At 47.0% G+C, this 23411-nt stretch overlaps 1 protein-coding gene across 1 annotated transcript in view; it reads right to left on the bottom strand.

Annotated features, from left to right (window-relative positions):
- Positions 1-23411, bottom strand: part of LOC120939954 (ATP-dependent translocase ABCB1-like) — a 143780-nt gene that overhangs the window by 17313 nt on the left and 103056 nt on the right. Inside the window, 9 exon segments of the mRNA XM_040352424.1 lie at positions 2277-2480; positions 5745-5828; positions 7121-7198; positions 12406-12510; positions 15273-15419; positions 18772-18936; positions 20275-20439; positions 21971-22072; positions 22074-22142. Of these exon segments, the coding sequence (XP_040208358.1) occupies positions 2277-2480; positions 5745-5828; positions 7121-7198; positions 12406-12510; positions 15273-15419; positions 18772-18936; positions 20275-20439; positions 21971-22072; positions 22074-22142 (1119 nt within the window).

The raw sequence follows: 23411 nt of genomic DNA on the forward strand, positions 1-23411 counted from the left end.
CACGCGCCGGCCGGGGGTCCGCTCCTCTCCCCCCCTCCCCGGCCGGCGTCTTCATTGTCACTGTGGGCACCCGGCCGTGACAGCTTTCGGCTTCACGGCCGGGCACCCACTGTGCATGCGCGAGCGGCACTGCGCATGCACGCGCGGCCCGGCGCTGCGCTGCTTGATTGGACAGGCGATCGCCTGGGACCTGTCACGTGTCCCAGGCGATCGCCTACAGGGAGGGGCTGCCAAAAGGCGATATGACGTATCGCCTTTGCAGCCCCTCGGCGGAAGGAGGAAGTGGGACAGGAAGTCCCCTTCTCCTGAAGCCCCCACTCCCCCCCCAAAAAAATTACATGCCAAATGTGGCATGTAAGGGGGAGAGGAGTGGGTTAAGAGGAAGTTCCATTTTTGGGTGGAACTCCTCTTTAAAGCGCTGATCAAGCCGAATAATTTTTTTTTTAAAAGTCAGCAGCTACAAACACCGTAGCTGCTGACTTTTAATAAGGACACTTACCTGTCCAGGGAGCCTGCGATGTCGGCCCCCAGAGGAAGATGGGTCCATCGGATCAGGTGCCGGCGCCGCCATCCTAACTAAGGGAAACAGGCAGTGAAGCCTTGCAGCTTCACTGCCCGTTTCCTACTGCGCATGCACGAGTCGTGCGTCGCTTTGTGAATGGCCGACTGTCTTCTGGGAGACACACAGGTCCCAGAAGACAGCGGGCCCCATTTCCCAGGAGACAACGCGAGGGAGGAAGAAAACGAAGAGCTCCGCGGAGAAGGAAATGGCAGATTAGGAAGACTGTCTAGCAACAGGCTTTTCTGGTAAGTAAAACATTAAAAAAAAATTCAAATGTTTTTTTACAGATTTTAAAGTGGATGTCCACACAAAAATGGAACCTCCGCTTTTTGGAACCCTCCCCCCTCCAGTGTCACATTTGGCACCTTTCAGGGGGGAGTGCAGAGACCTGTATAATACAGGTATTTGCACCCACTTCCGGGCATAGACTCGCGCCGGGGTCACACCACTTCCCGCCCCCCCTGCTGTCTTCTGGGAAACACTCAGGTCCCAGAAGACAGCGGGGACCAGTGAGGATGCGCAGCGCAACTCGCGCATGCGCAGTAGGGAACCGGGAATTGAAGCCGCAATGCTTCACTTCCTGATTCCCTTACCGAGGATAGAGACGGGGGCAGCCGAGAGACGAGCAATTGATCGGCTTCGGCTGCCAAAATCGCGGGCACCCTGGACAGGTAAGTGTCCATTTATTAAAAGTCAGCAGCTGCAGTATTTGTAGCTGCTGGCTTTTAATATTTTTTTTTAGGCAGACCTCTGCTTTAAGGAGAATGTTTTTTTTTTAGAGTGGACCTCCACTTAAACGGGGCAAATCAAATCAGTGAGGAGATGACATATGGCCTCTTCACCACCTGTCAAGCGTCCTCTGAAAAGCGAGCCACTAGTGGGGGCAGCAAGGGCTACCGCACATATAAACGAGCCTGAAGCCCTACTCATTTGCATCCACAATCATGGGCGTCCGCTCCATAGGGCAAAGGGGGGCAATTGACCCCCCCCTGGAAAATCGAGAAGGTGTTGAAGAGTCTCGCGGCTGTGGGCTGTCTGAGCAGTCCCGGGCCGGATGTCACACAGACAGAGCGAGCAGAGTGAAGCCGCCTCCCCCTCCAGTGTTTATGTGTACACAGGGGAAGGGAACATGCTGTGCCCATGCCGTGCTGATGGCTGATCTGAGGTACTGAATGGGATGGGGGAGGGGGGTTCGTCTGTGCTGAAGGGGGGGTTTGTGCTGAATGGGGGTCCATCTGTGCTGAAGGGGGGGATGTGCTGAAGGGGGGTCCATCTGTGCTGAATGGAGGGTTTGTGCAGAATGGGGGGCCTGTGCTGAAGGGGGGGGTCTGTGCTGAAGGGGGGTCCATCTGTGCTGAATGGAGGGGTTTGTGCAGAATGGGGGGCCTGTGCTGAAGGGGGGTCCATCTGTGCTGAAGGGGGATCTGTACATTCTCTAGGCTATATTTATATGGGCATGGAGTAAAGCTGAATTATCTCAAGAGCAATTTCACACTGCCAGCTGGCCGCGTTATCGGTAAAGCGCGCTTTACCATTGTTTTAGCTGTGCTAACAGGGTGCTTTTAACCCCTGCTAGCGTTTGAAGAAAGGGTTAAATGCGACTGTGTATTGCCACTGCGGAAGCGCCCCCCCCCCCCCCCTGAAAAAATTTCAGCGGACGCCCATGTCCACAATTACTATTATCAGTGGCCTTTCTGAACCAGACCCAACTCACTTTTCCAGCAACTTCCAGCTCCTCTTTGTCCTTCTTCGCATGGCCAGCAAATGTCTTCATTTCAATGAGAGCCGAGACAGCAATGACCGGCACAATCGCCAAAATAAGAAGAGTCAACTGCCACCCGTAAATAAAAGATATTATAGTGGCAGTGCCCAGGTTTGCGATGTTCTGAGCCAGCAACGCCAGCCTGCTTCCGGTAGCCTGGAAGAGATTGACACATTGAATTAGATTTAGGTCACAGTGAAACTCCAATCTTGATGGTGCTCAACCTGGTGGCCCTCCAGCTGTTGTGGAACTACAAATCCCATCATGCCTCTGCCTTTGGGAGTCATGCTTGTCAATGTCAGCCTTGCAATGCCTCATGGGACTTGTAGTTTGGAATAGTTTGAGGGCTACAGGTTGAGCACCCATGATGTACAGTATATACATTACATTGCACGCATTTTCGGCAACTTTTACAAGAGATTCTCATCTGCTTCTGTTCTGTAGATACTGAGACAATTAGTGCAACTGCTAAGCTCTTTCTCAGGTTTGTGAATAAAGGAAATCTTATTGATTTGAGTTGCTAATGCCAGGAATAATATTTTTTCTGCCCGAACTGGCCTTAAAATATGATACGTTATGATTTTGTATGTTAGCAGTAAATAAAAAATTATTTTTTCTTCTATTATATCCAGTGTTAATTTCATCGACTAAAACTAAAATGCTGACTAAAACGACTTACGCCTCATACACACGACGAGGAATTTTGTGCGAAGGGCGTTGCCCGTGAGCATAGGTGTGCCCAGCCTATTGCATTAGGGTGTGCCCCCCACAACTCAAACATATGTGTGGGTATGTGTGCTGTGTATATATATATTCAGACACACACACTCTTGTAAAGAGTTTACATCTTATGGCAGAATTGGTCAGAGGGGGAGAGAGAGGGGGTAAAAGGAAAATAGAGGGGGGTGAGAGATAGGGGTGAGAGAGATGGGGGGTCAGAGAAAGAGAGAGGAGGTAAGAGAGGGTGAGAGAGAGAGGGGTAAGAGAGAGAGAGGGTGAGGGGAGGTAAGAAAGAGGGGGGTTATGGGGGTGAGAGAGAGAGGGTGAGGGAGGTAAGAGAGAGAGGGGGGTAAGGGGGTGAGAGAGAGAGGGTGAGGGGGGTAAGAGAGAGGGGGTTATGGGGGTTAGAGAAGGAGGGTGAGGGGGGTCAGAGAGAGAGAGAGAGAGAGAGAGGATGGGGTAAGAGAGATATGGATTACCTGAAGATATGGATTAATCTGGGTATGTAGTGCGTGATAGGGCACAGTGGGCCCCCTTTCCCTCGGGTCCCATTCGCCCTGCACACTTCTGTACACTGGATGATACACTGGGTGGCACTAGTGCATGGGGGGATTAGGGTGTGCCCAGGCACACCTGGCACCCCCCCTGCGCACGCCTATGCCCGTGAACTTGTTCTGCATACAGACGGCAGAACTTTTTCAGCCAACATACACAAAACTGTGTGGTTTTTCTGCTCTTTAGCGCCACCCTTTGGGCAACTTTTGCTAATGTTGTCTTATGGTTAGCATTGGTTCAGAGCATGCGTGTTTGTACTTTGGATTTTAGTTTGACGGACTTGTGTACACACGATCAGATAATCTGACAGCACATATTTGTTGTTGGAAAATTTGAGAGCATGCTATGCAACATTTGTTGTCGGAAATTCCAACAACAATTGTCCAATGGAGCGTACACACGGTCGAATTATCCTACAAAAACCCTGCCAACACACAATTGTTGTCGGAAAATCCGATCATGTGTAGGGGGGGCCTTTAAACATTAAAGTCGACTAAATGAATACTATTTTAGTTGACTAAAATACGAATAAAACTAAAAACAATTGAGATGACTAAAATACGACCAAAACTAAAATGGCATTTTAGTCAAAAGACTAAAGCCTGGTACACACGATCGAATTTTCCGCAGACAAAGCGGAGGACTTTTGTCCAAAGGGCGTTGGCTACAATTTTCTTATTCAATTTTCATTAGATTTACCTTCAACTGTGTAGTAGAAGGGCCTGCCTGGTTGCACACAAATTGAAAGCGTTTAGATTTGACCTCATATTGCCGTACATACTCGAGCCGACCCGAATATAAGCCGAGGCACCGAATTTTACCACAAAAAACTGGGAAAACGTATTGACTCGAATATAAGCCTAGGGTGTCCATCTGCATGCCTCACTGTGTCCATGTTCATGCCTCACTGTGCCCATGCCTCACTGTGCCCATGACTAGACTGATGTTTAACATAGGAGTCTATGGAAGGGGTGCCCGGATTTGAAAAAGCATTGCTCCCCAGCCTTAGGTCCCCCAGACAACACACTTTTCACACTTATAGAGGAGAAATAGGGCTACATGTGTACCAAGTTCCGGGTCCAGGGGACTTACGAGCGGCCGGTACCGGGTACCCAAAGTCACCAGAGAAATTACCATTTAACATGGGAGTCTATAAAAAGGGGTGCCCGGCTTTAAAAAATCAGTGCTCCCCAGCCTTAGGTCCCCCAGACAATACTCTTTGCACACTTGTAAAGGAGAAATGGGGCTATATGTGTGCCAAGTTCCGAGTCCAGGGGACCTACGACCGGCCGGTACCCGGTCCCCAAAGTCATCAGAGAAATTACCATTTAACATGGGAGTCTATGGAAGGGGTGCCCGGCTTTGAAAAAATCAGTGCTCCCAAATCTTAGGTCTCCCAGACAACAAACTTTGCACACCTATAGAGGAGAAATGGGGCTACATGTGTACCAAGTTCCGGGTCCAGGGGACCTACGATCGGCCGGTACCCGGTCCCCAAAGTCATCAGAGAAATTACCATTTAACATGGGAGTCTGTGGAAGGGGTGCCTGGCTTTGAAAAATCAGTGCTCCCAAATCTTAGGTCTCCCAGACAACAAACTTTGCACACCTATAGAGGAGAAATGGGGCTACATGTGTGCCAAGTTTCGGGTCCAGGGGACCTACGACCGGCCAGTACCGGGTCCCCAAAATTACCAGAGAAATTACCATTTAACATGGGAGTCTATGGAAGGGGTGCCTGGTTTTGAAAAATCAGTGCTCCTACGGCCGGCCAGTACCGGGTCCACAAAGTCTGGGAGATCAGACGCAAAAAAAAAACGCTGAAAAACTTGGCTTATACTCGAGTATATACGGTATATGGTTTTGGTAAATCTAAAGGAAATCTGCAGAAGAAAATGGTATAATGTATGGCCAGCCTTAGTCGCCTTAAATGTACTGGAGATATAGGCGACCAAATAGGACTAAAACTAAAACAATTAGAAGAAGACTAATATGGGACTAAAACTAAAATGCCATTTTAGTCCTAGGACTAAAACGAAATCGAAATTTGCTGCCAAAATTAACATTGATTTTATCCCTATTTCCAGGCAGAGGTGATAAAATAGACAACAATGTAAAACAATGTAATAACAATGTAATAACCCACCCCATGAACTTGAGAAGCGTCTGTAGCCAGCCTTGTGGTCAGGGCTCCGGTGCTGTTCTTTTTGTCATCAAACCATCCAATTTCCTACAATGTATGGAGGAAACAACAACTTCCATTTAAAGAACTCCAAATGTGATAATAGACAGACACTGATTATACAAGGATGCAAATAAAACAAGTCACAGGGCCGGATTCAGATACATTGGAGTATCTTTCCACCTGGCGGAACGTATCTTAGATACGTTACGCCGCTGTAACTTTGGGCGCAAGTTCCGTATTCAGAAAGAACTTGCGCCCTAAGTTACGGCGGCGTAACGTATGTGGGCCGGCGTAAGCCCGCCTAATTCAAATGGGGATGTTGGGGGCGTGTTTTATTTAAATTTGCTTTGACCCCGCGTATTTTACGTTTTTTTTTTAACAGCGCATGCGCCGTTCGTAAAAAAATCCCAGTGCACATGCTCGAAAATCCGCCGCAAAACGTCATTACCTTCAACGTGAACGTAAATTACGTCCAGCCCTATTCGCGAACAAATAAAACACGCCCACCTCTTCACAATTTGAATTAGGCGCGCTTACCCCGGCAGATTTACGCTACGCCGCCGTAACTTAGGGCGCAGGTTCTTGATGAATACAGAACCTGCCTCACTAAGTTATGGCGGCGTAGCGTATCGGAGATATGCTACGCCCGCAGAAAAATAAGCCATTCTACCTGAATCTACCCCCATAGCTTCAGAAGCATAAGTTAAATCCGAAGTCCTAGTTCCCTGTCACTTTAAATGTTTGTTTTGGGCCAAGCTGCCCTATTAACAAGCGGTTCAGTTGCTCTGCGTGCCGTGATGAACTGTAGTATCATCAGCTCGCTCTTGAACACAGCGCCACTTACTGTATGCAGCTGGTGCTACTACAGTATTCTTATGGGATGAATCACTTAGTAATGCAAATAGTTCACTTGGGCCAGCTTGGCTCAAACAAACTGACATGACAGGGAATCTGAACTCTGGAGAGAAGCCCAATACTTATCTTGAATAAAGTCGTCCTTTAAGGGCCCAGATTGGTGCATTACGGTACCGTGCAGTAAAATGTAGTAGTGCTGCAGTGCATTGTGGTGCCATTCATTTTGATACAATAGTGGGAAAGGCACCTGCACTCCAGATCACCACAATACACCTACCATGCGTTGTGTTGCATCTCAATGATCTGCGTTAAAGAAAGGGTCGGGGGAGATTTTCTGTGGGTTAAGGTGTGCTGCCAGTTTTTTTGGGGGGGATTGAAAGTTCAATAGCAGCTAATAAGTAACAAAAACTGGCGACACATTGTCATTTTTCAGGACGGACCTCTCAATGGTTTCAGGAGGCATCAAAAGAACTTTCCATTACCTGTCTTAGCATTGCTTTGAAGGTCATCAGCCTGAGTCTCATTGTCAGAATCTCTCCCGATTTTCCAAATGTAAATCCCTGTAATGGGGAGAAACAATCTACTTAGTCTGTATGGAACTGCTTTTATCTTTACATGTCAGTTTTTATTGCTGTCTGTGCCCCCGTCAGGAAGATTCACCTTCTCTTTTTTATCCTGAATATTAGGGTTGTCCCGATACTAGTATCGGTATCGGGACCGATTCCGAGTATTTGCGGGAGTACTCGTACTCCCGCAAATACCCCCGATACCGAAATAGAATACTTCCCCCCCCCCCCCGCCGCCGTCGACGCATCCCGCCGCTATGCCGCATCCCCGCTTGGTTAATACGGGCGGGGAACATTACAGCTTTCATTTGAATAGCTGTAGTCTTTCCCGCCGTGCCACGTATAGACACTCCCCCTTGCTCGGGTGAACTGTCCAATCCCGAGCAAGGGGGAGTGTCTATACGGGGGGGGGGGAACATGGCTGCATATGGGGGGGACATGGCTGCATATGGGGGGGACATGGCTGCATATGGGGGGGACATGGCTGCATATGGGGGGGGGACATGGCTGGATATGGGGGGGACATGGCTGCATATATGGGGGGAACATGGCTGCATCTGTGGGGGGACATGGCTGCATCTGTGGGGGGACATGGCTGCATATATGGGGGGGACATGGCTGCATATATGGGGGGGACATGGCTGTATTTGTGGGACACACGGCTGCATTTGGGGACACATTTAAAAAAAAGTATCGGTATTCGGTATCGGCGAGTACTTGAAAAAAAGTATCGGTACTTGTACTCAGTCCTAAAAAAGTGGTATCGGGACAACCCTATATCATCAAAAGCAAAAGAAAAACCAACATTTTGGGTTGACATCAGAACATTATTAGAGGGGGAAAAGGTCCAATGGGGACACTAGTTCTGGTGAAGACAAGGGATTCCTTCACTGTGGGGGATCTCCTCTAACTTCTTGTTTTGGCTATGGGACAGAAAGTGACGCAAAATCTCCCCAATGGAACACAGAGGGAGAAAAAAAAACAGACAGGGGTTATAACCCTTCCTTACTCTATCCAAAATGAAAAAAAAAAGTGTTGCCTTTAGTTACACTTCAGGATTTCATACACTTTATAACGCTTGTTTTCCTCAATACCAGGAGGGAGCAAAATCTCATCCAATCTGCCAGTATATAACTACAGTGGAACCTTGGTTTACAAGTGACACGGTTTACAAGCGTTTTGAAAGATTGCGGTTGCGGTTGTTGTCTGAGCAGGATTCAAGCCTCTGCGGTGTGCAGTACCGCATTTGGCCTGAGGTGCGGGGCGCCAGTGACACTCGGAACGGTTCGGAGCCGCCTCAGAAATACTTGGTGTAACAGAATGGCCCGTGACACCCAGAGACTTTTGAAGGATACGGGGTACATCTGTGCCAGCTTCACCAATGACTCTTGGGTCTAGGATCATCCTATGTCCCTTATGCCTCGTACACACGACCGAACATGTCCGCTGAAACTGGTCCAGCGACATGTTCGGTCGTGTGTACGGCCGACTGGACAATTGTCCGGCGGATCGGACAGGTTTCCAGCGGACAAATGTTTCTTAGCATGCTAAGAAACATGTCCGCTGGAAGCCTGTCCGTCGGACATGTTCGGTCGTCTGTACGACTCACCGGACATGTCCGCTCGGCCGAAAGCCCTCACATGCGTCAAAGTGATTCGACGCATGCATGGAAGCATTGACCTTCCAGTGTCGCGCACGTCGCCGCATCATCGGCGCGGCGACGGCGCGGCCACGTCACCGCGTATCCTGTTCGCCCGGATTTCTGTTTGATGGTGTGTACAACCATCAGACAGAAATATCCGAGCGGACATGTCCGATGAAAATGGTCCGCGGACCGTTTTCATCGGACATGTCCCCTCGTGTGTACGGGGCCTTAGGGGCATAGGATGACTAAGAACTGATATCGCGGATTACAAGAGATGGGACATTAATGATAATTCATGTATTGCAGGATCTTGACATATTACAGGTGATTTATTCTGACCCCAACAGGTCAATGAGGCCGCGTACACATGACCGAAATTGTCAGATGAAAACGGTCCGCGGACATGTCTGCTTGGAGCTTTTGGTCTGATGTGTGTACACACCATCGACCAAAATCCCCGCGGGCAGAGAACGCGGTGACGTAGACGACACCGACGTTCTCAAACCTGGAAGTGCAATGCTTCCAAGCATGCGTCTAATCAATTCGACGCATGCGCGGGATTTCGGTCCGATGGTTAGACGTACTAACCAGCGGACATGTCTGATTAGTCATACTAACCAGCGGACATGTCCGACGGACAGGTTTCCAGCGGACAAGTTTCTAAGCATGCTTAGAAACTTTTGTCAGCTGGAACTTTTGTCCACTGGAAAACTGTCCGCTAGGCCCTACACACGATCGGACATGTCCGCGGAAACTGGTCCGCGGACCAGTTTCAGCGGACATGTTCGGTCGTGTGTACGCGGCCTGAGAGTGTCTCATTCAATGTATAACATAGACTGTTGAGGTGCTAATTAAGTCTGCTACTGTTAAGATGTTAATTGATGGTAATCACATCCAGCTACCTGGCTGTAGTGATGAAAGCTGTGATTGCATTCTATTGTCTATTGTGTTAATTAGGTCTGCTCTTAAGATATTTCATTGTGTATGCTAATGACACTGTTTTGTGTGAAAAGTATATTGATAATAGATGTGGAATGTGACTTGTCAGCTGTAGTAATTAACTCCTCTAGATGCGGTGCCAGAATGTCTGTCTGGGATGTGGATTGAGGGAGGAACTCGTTAAGCACCCATTGTGTGATGTTTTGGGTGGAGAGTTTCATTGTCCCTGTGATTACTGTAGCATGCTTGTAACTGTATATAACAAGGCTGAGTTACCATTAAAGCATTCATTCGTTTGAACCAGAGACAGAGTGTGTGTCTCGTCATTCTGGGGAATGGAATGGGTCCTGTCTGCTGGATTGTGGATTGTCGGATAAGCTGTCGTGGGTTGGTGGAATGGAAGATCGTAAACGGTGTTAACCCCTGACCGTTACACTTGGAAATACGCGGAAGCACTCAGAAATACTCAGTTCCCGAGTATTTCCGAGCGTGAGGGTTTCCAAGTTCAGCCGAGCTGTGTCCGAGTATTTCCGAGTCTCTCTGGCACCCCACACCTCTGGCCACATGCGGTATTGCATGCAGTAGAAGTCAATGCGGAACTAATTATCTTTGTTTGCATTGATTTCTCTATGGAAACTCGCTTTGATATGCGAGTGCTTTGGATAACACGCATTCTTCTAGAACGGATTATGCTCGTAATCCAAGGTTCCACTGTATATATGTGACATTTCTGTCAACTGTCTTCATTGAAATATACATTATATTACCAAAAGTATTGGGACGCCTGCCTTTACACGCATATGAACTTTAATTATTATTATTTTTATTTCCGGTACTTATATAGCGCTGTCAATATTACGCAGCGCTTTACATATACATTGTACATTCACATCAGTCCCTACCCTCAAGGAGCTTACAACCGAAGGTCCCTAACACACATTCATATACTAGGGACAATTTTAGATAGAAGCAAATTAACCTACCAGCATGTCTTTGGAGTTAATGGCATCCCAGTCTTAGTCCGTAGGGTCCGGTGTTGAGTTGGCCCACCCTTTGCAGCTAAAAAAAACAGCTTTGACTCTTCTGGGAAGGCTGTCCACAAGGTTTAGGAGTGTGTCTATGGGAATGTTTGATCATTTTTCCAGAGGCGCATTTGTGAGGTCAGGCACTGATATTGGACGAGAAGGCCTGGCTCGCAGTGTCCTCTCTAATTCATTCAACAGGTGTTCGATTGGGTTGAGGTCAGGACTCTGTGCAGGCCAGTCAAGTTCCTCCACCCTAAACTCGCTCATTTATGTCTTTATGGACCTTGCTTTGTACACTGGTGGGCAGTCATGTTGGAACTGGAAGGGACCATCCCCAAACGGTTCCCACAAAGTAAGGAGCATGAAATTGTCCAAAATGTCTTTTTATGCTGACGCCTTAAGTTGTCCCTTCACTGGAACTAAGGGGCCAAGCCCAACCCCTGAAACCCCACACCACAATCCCCCCTCCACCAAATGATTTGAACCAGTGCACAAAGCAAGGTCCGTAAAGACATGGATGAGCGAGTTTCGGGTGGAGGAACTTGACTGTCCTGACCTCAACCCGATAGAACACCTTTGGGATGAATTAGAGCGGAGAATGTGAGCCAGGCCTTCTCTTCCACATCAGTGCCTGACCTCACAAATGCGCTTCTGGAAGAATAGTTAAACATTCCCATAGACACACTCCTAAACCTTGTGGACAGCCGTCCCAGAAGAGTTGAAGATGTTACAGCTGCAAAGGGTGGGCCAACTCAATATTGAACCCTACGGACTAAGACTGGGATGCCATTAAAGTTCATGCGCGTGTAAAGGCAGGCGTCCCAATACTTTTGGTAATATAGTGTATATTGTTTGCTGTACACCTTGAAAACCTTAAAAAAAAATTGAAAATAGTATTAAAAATTGCCAAAACTAGAACTCACCTCTAAAGCCGCTCATATGTGGATCGAAATTCGGTCAGTTCAGGCGGTGGTCAGTTGTAAAGAAGTCGATCCACCAACTGACATCTGTACAGCCAGCCTGTTAGATTTTCCCTGCTTGATCAGAGACAGCGGCTGTAGCCGGCAGTGCTGATTAGTGAATTCTGATGGTGGGGAGGCTTCCCCTCAGTCAGTGGGGAGGATTCCCCCATCCACATGGATGGGCGAATTGAGTCACTTTTTGGCATTCAACCTCTGTAAAATGGGGGAGCAGGTACCTGTCAAAATCAGGTACCCCCCCTAAAAAATATCAAATATAAAGGAGGAGGAGGGGGTTGAGGGAGAGTGGAACTTTCCCTTTTGGATGCAGTTCTTCTTTAACCTCTTAACTTTAGGTGGACGTCATATGACGTCCTTGGGTTGAAGTGGGGATATCCTAATGATGCCAGCATTAGACATTTGTTTAGATTTCGGATTTCTGAATTTCCGAATTTTTTTATTTATAATTTTCGAGAAAAAAACGAATAAAACCAAAACAACAAATTTTTCGGCAGTGCACATGTCTAGCCTGCATCCAGATTACGTTTTTTTTTTTTTCAGCCGGCAATTTCCTCACATGAAAAAGCAATCATAGCGGCTGTTCCCACATCAGGAGATGCATGGCGTGTTTACCTGAAGGAAAAATGTGATAAAGGAAACTCCTCCAAGAACCAGGAACAGCACGCAATACAGGTTACTTCTGGATCTCACTTCATTGGGGTCTTCATATGTAAATACCTAAAAAATAATTTCACACGATTAGCTAATTATTTTAAGATTAAGGGTTTGATTCACTAATGTTTACCGCATGCAATAAGGGTATCATGTTAGTCATTTGCATAAAATATCGAATGCGGTAAGTTAAGTACAATTCACCAAAAAAATATAAAGAAATTAAGATTTTGTGGTAAACAACGAAAAAAAAAAAATAGTCTGTAAATATCACAAAGAGTAGTGCGGTAATCTGTTAAATCCAATTCACAAGGGAAACTGGAACTCAAAAAAGGTGCAATATTTAACACCACCCTTCGGGTGGCAGTAACCAGTGCGGCATCAGAAAGAGGGGCCTATTCAAACCCTCAGAAAGATGCATTAAACCCACCAAGAGCCTAATTGAACCCACAGAACACCCACAGGAAGGGGCACTATTCTACCCACAGAACACCCACAGGTAGGGGCACTATTCTACCCACAGAACACCCACAGGAAGGGGCACTATTCTACCCACAGAACACCCACAGGAAGGGGCACTATTCTACCCACAGAACACCCACAGGAAGGGGCACTATTCCACCCACAGAACACCCACAGGAAGGGGCACTATTCTACCCACAGAACACCCACAGGAAGGGGCACTATTCCACCCACAGAACACCCACAGGAAGGGGCACTATTCTACCCACAGAACACTCACAGGAAGGTCACTATTCTATCCACAGAACACCCACAGGAAGGGGCACTATTCTACCCACAGAACACCTACAGGAAGGGGCACTATTCTACCCACAGAACACCCACAGGAAGGGGCACTATTCCACCCACAGAACACCCACAGGAAGGGGCACTATTCCACCCACAGAACACCCACAGGAAGGGGCACTATTCCACCCACAGAACACCCACAGGAAGGGGCACTATTCCACCCACAGGACACCCACAGGAAGGGGCACTATTCCACCCACAGGAAGGGGCACTATTCTACCCACAAAACACCCACAGGTAGGGGCACTATTCTACCCACAGAACACCCACAGGAAGGGGCACTATTCTAACCACAGAACACCCACAGGTAGGGGCACTATTCTACCCACAGAACACCCACAGGAAGGGGCACTATTCTATCCACAGAACACCCACAGGAAGGGGCACTATTCCACCCACAGAACACTCACAGGAAGGGGTACCATTCCACCCACAGAACACCCACAGGAAGGGGTACCATTCCACCCACAGAACACCCACAGGAAGGGGCACTATTCCACCCACAGGAAGGGGCACTATTCTACCCACAGAACACCCACAGGAAGGGGCACTATTCCACCCACAGGAAGGTCACTATTCTATCCACAGAACACCCACAGGAAGGTCACTATTCTACCCACAGAACACCCACAGGAAGGGGCACTATTCTACCCACAGAACACCCACAGGAAGGTCACTATTCTATCCACAGAACACCCACAGGAAGGGGCACTATTCTACCCACAGAACACCCACAGGTAGGGGCACTATTCTACCCACAGAACACCCACAGGAAGGGGCACTATTCTACCCACAGAACACCCACAGGAAGGTCACTATTCTACCCAAAGAACACCCACAGGAAGGGGCACTATTCTACCCACAGAACACCCACAGGAAGGGGCACTATTCTACCCACAGAACACCCACAGGAAGGGGCACTATTCTACCCACAGAACACCCACAGGAAGGGGCACTATTCTATCCACAGAACACCCACAGGAAGGGGCACTATTCCACCCACAGAACACTCACAGGAAGGGGTACCATTCCACCCACAGAACACCCACAGGAAGGGGTACCATTCCACCCACAGAACACCCACAGGAAGGGGCACTATTCCACCCACAGGAAGGGGCACTATTCTACCCACAGAACACCCACAGGAAGGGGCACTATTCCACCCACAGGAAGGTCACTATTCTATCCACAGAACACCCACAGGAAGGTCACTATTCTACCCACAGAACACCCACAGGAAGGGGCACTATTCTACCCACAGAACACCCACAGGAAGGTCACTATTCTATCCACAGAACACCCACAGGAAGGGGCACTATTCTACCCACAGAACACCCACAGGTAGGGGCACTATTCTACCCACAGAACACCCACAGGAAGGGGCACTATTCTACCCACAGAACACCCACAGGAAGGTCACTATTCTACCCAAAGAACACCCACAGGAAGGGGCACTATTCTACCCACAGAACACCCACAGGAAGGGGCACTATTCTACCCACAGAACACCCACAGGAAGGGGCACTATTCTACCCACAGAACACCCACAGGTAGGGGCACTATTCCACCCACAGAACACCCACAGGTAGGGGCACTATTCCACCCACAGAACACCCAGGCTGGCAAATGCATTACAACTCAACCTATGCAAACCCTTGTGTTGTGGTGCAGTATTTTCAGGTGTGAATGGACCCTAAAGGTCCTTTCATACCAAAGTATATGGCGGAAATGCATGCGCCATAACGTGCACTGTCACACATTGTAGCACGCTAACCTAAAGTATGCCATTCATTTACCATTAGCCACAACACCGAAAGGTCACTCCTGCAGGATTGTTTTCACCACAGTGCAGTGATGCACTCTAACGCAGGAGCATTGTCCATTTACATTGGGGTGTTACAATTACTAAAGTTCTGCGTTAATACTAACAATAACCAAACAAATAACAAACTGAAACCTACTTCAATTCATTCATAAAAAAAAAAAAAATTACTTAAAATATTAAAATCTGTACGCACCGTGACAATTTTGGAGAATATAATGGCAAAAGCTGGCTGGGTAGCACCATTGATAGCCGCACAGATTATTCCCACCACAAAGTAAGGCCATTCAGGTTTATTCAGCCTCATAATCTTCAAGAACGATACCGGTGGAAGCTTTTCAATCTGAAAAAAAAAAAAAAAACGTTGAAATTCTTACTGAATAATTTACTTCCAAGATGCATTAAGTGACCTTATGCAGGGGCATAAGCAGTGGCGGCCACTCCTAAGGAGCTCAGCGGCGCCCCCCCCCCCCCCGCCGAATCCATGCGGCCGGCCCCTAATCTCCATGCAGGGCGCCGGATGGATTCCAATGTTTTTTTAGAAGCACATGATTAGAGCCTGGGGCTCTAATTGGCTACAAAAAGGGTGGGATCTGGGCGCACAGTACTGCGCCCTGAGGTCATCCACTTGTGTGACAAAAGCGAATAAATATTCACTAATGTCTTTTTGCTCTCCTCCCGGCCAATCAGGAAGTGGGTCCTGAGACCCAATTGACTGGTAGTCCTGACACTCGATTGGCCTGGGAGGAGAGGCGACCGTCCATGACTCAGGAGGAGATGCAGGGGGAAGCCGCCTGAGCCGTGACCTGGATGGGGTAAGTGCGGGGCTGGGGGATGGCCTGGTGGGTGACAGGCGAGTGAAGCGGCGATCGAGCTACAGAGAGGGGTAAGGGGGCAAGGTTTGTTTGCCGCCCCCCCAAAAAATTGAGCACCAGCTGCCACTGGGCATAACAGAATCATTATGGCTTAACCACTGTGCAGCACTACTAAAAACAAACATTTTGTATAGTTACTGAGCAAACATGGTTGCCACAATGAACATAAACAATTACAAACTAAACACAGCCTGAGGGCTTTCACACTGAGGCGATATGCTGGCAGGAGAGAAAAAAATCTCCTGCAAGCAGCATCTTTGGAGCGGTGAGAGGAGCGGTATGTATACCGCTCCTTCACCGCTCCTTCCCATTTAAAACAATGGGAAACCGTGGTAATGCCACCCGCAATGCGCCTCTGCAGAGGCGCATTGCGGGCGGTATTAACCCTTTATCGGCCGCTAGCGGGGGTTAGTACCGTACCGCTAGCGGCCGAATCCTGCGGCAATTCCGACGGTATAGCGCCGCTATTTTTAGCGCCGCTATACCGCCACCGCACCTCCCGCCCCAGTGTGAAAGGGGCCTTAGTGAGCGTGGCATGACTAAAAATGCACTACATAATATTGTGAAATGGAAATATATTGCAATAAATAGTTAGAGTAAGCTAAAATATTTAAATAAGATGATTCCTACTTATTGGCGAATTATATATAAAAAAGGGGAAAAAAAGGTATTTATTATTTTCTTTTATATCTATACAAAATATATATAAAATATAAATATTAATTTCCATTTTAAACGGAATGTTTTTTTTTTACAAGGTGATCGCTTACAATCACTTTAACTTAAAGTGGAGGTCCACCCTAACAAAAAAATTAACATTACATTGACTCCTTTAAATCTCTTAAAAATCATTGAAAAAATAAATGTTTTTTACTTACCAGAAACGCCTGTTGCTAGGCAGTCATCCTAATCTGCCACTTCCTACTTCGTGGAGCTCCTCGGTCACTTCCTTCCTCACCTATGTCTTCCGGGACCTGTGTGTGTCCCAGAAGACAAGCTGGCCATTCACGAAGCGCCGGGCGACTCGCGCATGCGCAATAGGAAATGGGTAGTGAAGCCACAAGGCTCCACTTCCGGTTTCCCTTAGTCGGAATGGCGGCGCCGGCACCCTATCCGATGGATGGATCGGCCAACATTGCAGGTTCCCTGGACAGGTAAGTGTCCTTATTAAAAGTCAGCAGCTACAGTGTTTGTAGCTGCTGACTTTAAAAAAAAAAAAAAAAAAATTACCGGGCGGAACACCACTTTAACAAATTAATCAGAGACTAAACAAAGCACATTTTTTTCCCATCTTGCACATCTTTAAATGAGAAGTCCAGCCTGAGCTCGTTTGGCTGGGCTTCTCTTATGGATCACAGGAGTGCAATTCGTTTTGCCCTCCTATAACCTGTCCGCTCTCTACCGACGTCACTGCAATCAGTCCAGGCACCACGACCAGGGCCGCCATCAGGGGGGTACAGGCAGTACACCTGTAAGGGGCCCGGAGGTCCCCAGGGCCCAGGATTTTTAGGGGTCCGGAGGTCTTTATTAAAGGCCCAATTTTTTTTAGAGGTCTCCAGGGCCCAGGATTTGCAACCCCCCCTTTTTTTGTATTTTTTTATAAAAAAAAATGTAATATATTTTTATTTTATTTTTTATTAAAGGGACAATTTTTTTTTTTTAGGGGTCAGGCAGTCACCAGGGGCCCGGAGATCCCTGGATGTCAACCCCCTTTTTTTTATTTAAAAAAAATCTTTTTTTTATATATATTTTTTTATTTCTTTTATTTTTATATATATATATATATATATATATATATATATATACCCCTTTTTTAAAAATATATATATATATATATATTTTATTTCTTTTCATTAAAGGGCCCAAATGTCCCCCTTTTTTTTATATATGTTTTTCTTTATTTGTTCTTTTTAAATTTGTGGCACCCCCCCCCCCCCCCGCTTCTCAATTTCAGATGGCAGCACCCCCCCCCCCCCGGTTCTCGGCTCCAGGGGGCCCATGACTTAAGCTGTGTAAGGGGCCCCATAATTCCTGATGGCGGCCCTGACCACGACATCCCAACAATAAAGTCTGGATCTGCCAGGTGCCTGGACTGATGCCTGTCTCAGCCTCTCAGCAAACCGCTCAGAGACTGAGATAGTTGCTCCCCACTCCTCCACAGCTCAGCGGGCCACAGCGGAGAGCTGCTGATTGACAGTCAGCAGCTCTCTGCTCAGGGAGCTGTGAGAACCGAGCCAGCAGCTGTGTTCGATCGCTCGGTTTTCAGTGCAAAGGAGACGGGGGACAGATGCAGCATCGGACCGATGTAAGTAGGAAACTCTAAAGAAAAATACTTCTCTTTTAAAAGGCAATTCTAGGCAACATGTGTAGGCATTCAATATGCTCATCTATCACTGCATTTATACTAGAAGGTTTATTCAACTCTCTGCCCTGTGCTATTCACTATAGCAAGAATACAGCTGCACCACACATGGTCACTGGGCATTTACTTTCTAAAGAACATGCTTTGCCCATTTCCTCTATCTATGCACCAAACATCCAAAGTTCCAAGGCAGGTAAATGAGACATTTTTTTTTATTACTATTTGCTTTTGGGTTTAACACCGCTTTATAAATAAATGGCAAGAGTAGACATTGCCACGTGTAGCTGTCCTTGGAGATCCAGGATATCTAGTTCATCTAGTTTTAGACCAAGCACCCTATGATACATGTGATAAATGTGAAAGCCTGATACAGCCAGGACTAGATTTGTTCCATCATAACTTAGTCCGCCCCTGCACCTCTCCTTACATCGCTTCCATTAATGCCACATGGTGCTCACCTCCTCTGTATCATCTTCAATTGCCATCTTCTCGTCCTTCACAGATTGTTTCTTGAAGCTGCTTTGCCGACTGGACTTCCTCCGTGTTATCTTTGTATCGCTCGGTTTGCGGTCATCGTCAATCTCCTCGTAAGTATTCTCGTCTCCTTTCTCCGCTTCTAATGTCTGAGAATAACACCAATGATATCAGCAGGCAACTTGGAAAATTTGTGAATAAGCTACAATGTGACAAAAAGTTTGTGTGTGAAAAGAGAGAAAGAGTGAGGAAAGAAGAGAGAAAGTATAAGGGAGAAAAAAGGAGAATAACAGAGAAAGAGAGAGAAAGGGAAAGTAGAGGAAGGAAAGGAGAGAGAGAAGAGAAGGGAGATGAAAGGACGAAGAGATTGATGGGGGAAGAGAGATCGAAAGGACAGGAAGGAGAACTAGTGAGAAAGGAAAGGAGAAGCAGGAATGGAGAAAGAGAGGAGAAGGAAGAGCAAAGGAAGAAAAGAATGATAGGGGAAGAGCGATCGAAGGAGAGGAAAGAGAACCAGAGAGAAAGGAAAGGAGATGCAGGAATGGAGAAGAGAGAAGGGAGAGCAAAGGAAGAATAGAATGATGTGGGAAGAGAGATCAAAGGAGAGAAAAGAGAACCCGAGAGACAGAAAGGGGAGGCAGGGAAGGATGGAGAAAAGACAAGAGAGAGCAAAGGAAGAAGAGAATGAAGGAGAAAGGAGAGACGAGAAGGGATATGAAAGGAAGAAGAGAAGGGATAGCAAAGGAAGAATAGAATGACAGGGAAGAGAAAGTGAAGGACAAGAAACACACCCAGAGAGAAAAGAAATGAGAGGCAATAAAGGAGAAAGGAGAGCAAAGGAAGAAAAGAATAACTAGGGAAGAGAGAGCAAAGAGAAAGGGAAAAGAGAGGAAGGTGAGAGAAAGAGAAGGGAGAGAGAAGGAAGAAGAGAATGATGGTGGAAGAGAGAGGGAAGGAGGGGAAAGAGAACCTGAGAGAAAGCAAAGATGAGACAAGAAAGGAGAAACAAAAGAGAAGGGAGAGCAAAGAAAGAAGAGAATGGTGGGGGAAGAGAGATCGAAGGAGGGGAAAGAGAACCTGAGACAGAAAGGGGAGGCAAGAAAAGGAAGGAGAAAAGAGAAGAGAAAGTAAACGAAGAGAATGAAGGAGAAGGAGAGAAAGGGAAAAAAGAGTCAGGAAAGGGGGGAAGAGAATGGATATGAAAGGAAAAAGGGAAGATAAAGGAAAGGACAAGAAAGACATCCAGAGAGAAAAAGAGAGGCAACAAAAGAGAAATAAAGGAGAAAGAAGAGAATGTGATAATGAAAATATAAATTTACTATTGTTTGTATGTGTGCCAGTAGCACTGCGCAGCCTCTTGGAACTAGATACAAATGAAAATATGTCCAATATTTCACAGATATGCCACAGTTGGGCTTTGTTGACATGTGTGGTTAGGGGCAGTAAAACCAACATTATTTGCATCCTGGAATACAACTTCCACTTACTTGCATGGTGACCAGGTTGTAATAAACTCCATTAGTTATCTTCATCAGTTCACTATGAGTTCCTCGTTCACAAATGACGCCATCATTGAATCCAGCAATAAGGTCAGCGTTTCGTACTGTGGACAAGCGGTGGGCTATGACAATGGTTGTCCGGCCTTCTCTAGCCTGGGATAAAAGATGAATATTTTGTATTATTCCCAAAATCATTTTTGCCTGTTATGAATTATCACGTTTATAGCTGTAGATGCTGTTTGTTTAAGATTTTATCTCTCGATACTGTTTTTGCTATTATTCCCAATTATCTCATGGCAAAACTTTAAGACTACCGACCATTTCCATTACAGTCCAAGAGTTCATTTAGGTTTAAAGGGATTGTAAAGGCAGACATGTTTTTTATCTTTATGCAGTCTATGCATTAAGATGTGTGTAGCAGCCCCCCCCCCTCCCCCCAACAGCCCTCCCTAATACTTACCTTTATCCAGCGATGTTGCAACGAGTGTTTCAGCTGCCAAGAACTCCCCTCCTCATTGGTTGAGACAGCTTGCGTGGCGCGATTAGCTCCCGCTGCTGTCAATCAAAGTTAGTCAGCCAATCAGGAGAGAGAGGGGGTGGGGGTCGGATCACAGCTCGTGTCTGAATAGAGCTGTGACTCAGGTGCCCCCCATAGCAAGCAGCTTGCTGTGGGGTCACTCAACCGGAGGGGGGGTCAGAAGCACCTAAGCAGGACCCACGAAGAGGAGGATTTGGGCTGCTCTATGCAAAACCACTGCAACAGAGCAGTTAAAGTATAACATGTTTGTTATTTTAAAAAAAAAACATGAGACATTACAATCACTTTAAAGATGAATTCCAGATATGGATATTTTATACATAGTTTACAATTGGTCCAGCTTGGACCAATGTAACACGTATCGCCCAGGCGACACGAGTCTCTGATTTTGTGTGCGTGATTTTGCAGCGATTTGTGACAACAAAATTCACAACATCACACAGCCTTTTGGGGTGCCATGAGAAATAATGGCATCTCAAACGTGTCCCATATTTTGCACGATTCTGAATCCCATTGATTCCACCCACGATTCAAATTGTCCAGGCGTAAATGGAGCCTAAAGTGATGTAAACCCAGTGAAGTGAATAACCTCAGATGATACACAGGGATGAAACAAATATCCCTACATAAGTTTTACATGTATGTCTGCTGTCTTCAGCTTTCCACATTCTTAAGAAAGTGTACATAGTGTTAGAAATGTTTCTTCCTCTTACAGCAGTGGGAGGGGAGTCTGGGCATACACTGTGTGTAAGCTGATTGAAGGAAAGGACCCCCCCCCCTCCATATAGACAGAGGAACAAAGAAACTTACAGAGCTGTGCTGTGAATAGACAAGTTCCCTGCTTATCTGTCTCTAAGTTCCCTCCCCCGACACAAATTTCCAGCTGCTTTTATCTCCTGTGTCAGAGAACTTGTCAGGCGTTCTCATGCTGATAACAGAGGAACAGAGCATCAGAAAGACATGGGACTTAGGGCTTTGGAGAGCGATAAGTAAACACTACAGATAAATGTGCCCAGGTCAAATTTTATGAATGGAGTTTACATCCACTTTAAGCATTGGAGAGTGCTGAACAGTGCATGAAAGAGCATGTGGGACTTCCAAAAGGAAAGAGTCTGATCGGAATACAGAAAGTATATGAATGAATACCTTATCCAGGGCTGCCTGCACCTTGGCTTCACTCTCTGTGTCCAAAGCGGAAGTGGCTTCATCAGAAGGAGAATTTTGGGGTTTGCGGACCAGCGCCCGAGCTGATGGCGATCCTCTGCTTCTGACCTCCGCTCAGCTGAAGTCCCTCTCTCCCCACAAGTGTGTCCAATTACTGGGAATGCACACAATCACCATATTATATAATGATTCAAATTATACATGTATTGTTAATAAAGATTTCACTGTCATAGGCATTATCATAGAGGATTAATTCATCACTATTGAATATCTGGTGAAGGTAACATTTACTGCTTCATAAATACTAACCTTAAAGGGACACTTAAGGTACATGTTTTTTCACCTTAATGCATCCTATGCATTAAGGTGAAAAATCATCCGACAATACCGGCCCCCCCAGCCCCCCCATTTTACTTACCTGAGCCCGTTCACCTGCGGCGCTAGCCCCCGACGTCCTCTTCGCCGCTCAGTCTGGTCGTTGATTGGTTAGAGGTGGATGGATTGAAAGCAGCGCAGCCATTGCTCGCGGCTGCTGTCAATCACATCTCAATGACGCGGTGTGCGGGGGGTGGGCCCGAGTGATACAGTTAGCAGCTATAGCCGCTGGCTGTATCGCAGAAGGGCGCCCGCAAGAACTTACCACCATGTGAGCTCGCTCGCATGAAGGTGGAAAGTTCTTGCAGGCAGGACTAGAGACAGCCGCAGAGGGACCCCAGAAGCCGTGGATCTGGCCACTCTGTGTAAAACAAGCTGCACAGTGGAGGTAAGTATAACATGTTTTTATTTATTTTAATCTCTTACAACCCCTTTAAAGTGATTGTAAAGGTTTTTTTATTTTTTTAAATAACAAACATGTCATACTTACCTCCACTGTGCAGTTCATTTTGGCACAGAGCGGCCCCCATACACCTGTTTCTGGGGATCCCACGGCGGCTCCTTACCGCATTAGATAACCCCCTCTGGGAAGCTCTCTCCCGAGGGGGTTACCTTGCGGTCGTGCTCCTGTGTCCATGTCTATGGACCCCGAGTGTATGGCAGACAGCACAGCCAGTTTCTTGACCTCAGTGCATGCTATTCTGCAGTAAAGCAGTACAGTTTGTTATGGACTTACCCCTACTGGATATTGGACTGTAGGCGCTGCAGAAACCCAATGTGGTTCAACCCAGTGGGCCCACCTTTTCTAGGCGTATTTACTAGGGTTGCTCGATTAATCGTTAATTTCTTTGATCGATTAAAATAATTTTGATCGAGGACGATCCGCGGAGTGAGCGCGGTCTCGCCCATAAGAAAGGCCGCGGCTTCGGCCTAGCTCCGGAGCTGTGGCCATCTTGGTCCACCCGGCAGCAGCCGAGTAGCGGCGCGCTGACGTCATCATCAAAAACTAATCCAACACAAACATTTTAATCAGTAACAGCCCTAGTAT

The sequence above is a fragment of the Rana temporaria genome, chromosome 5, assembly GCF_905171775.1.
Source record: "Rana temporaria chromosome 5, aRanTem1.1, whole genome shotgun sequence".
NCBI classification, from domain to species: domain Eukaryota; kingdom Metazoa; phylum Chordata; class Amphibia; order Anura; family Ranidae; genus Rana; species Rana temporaria.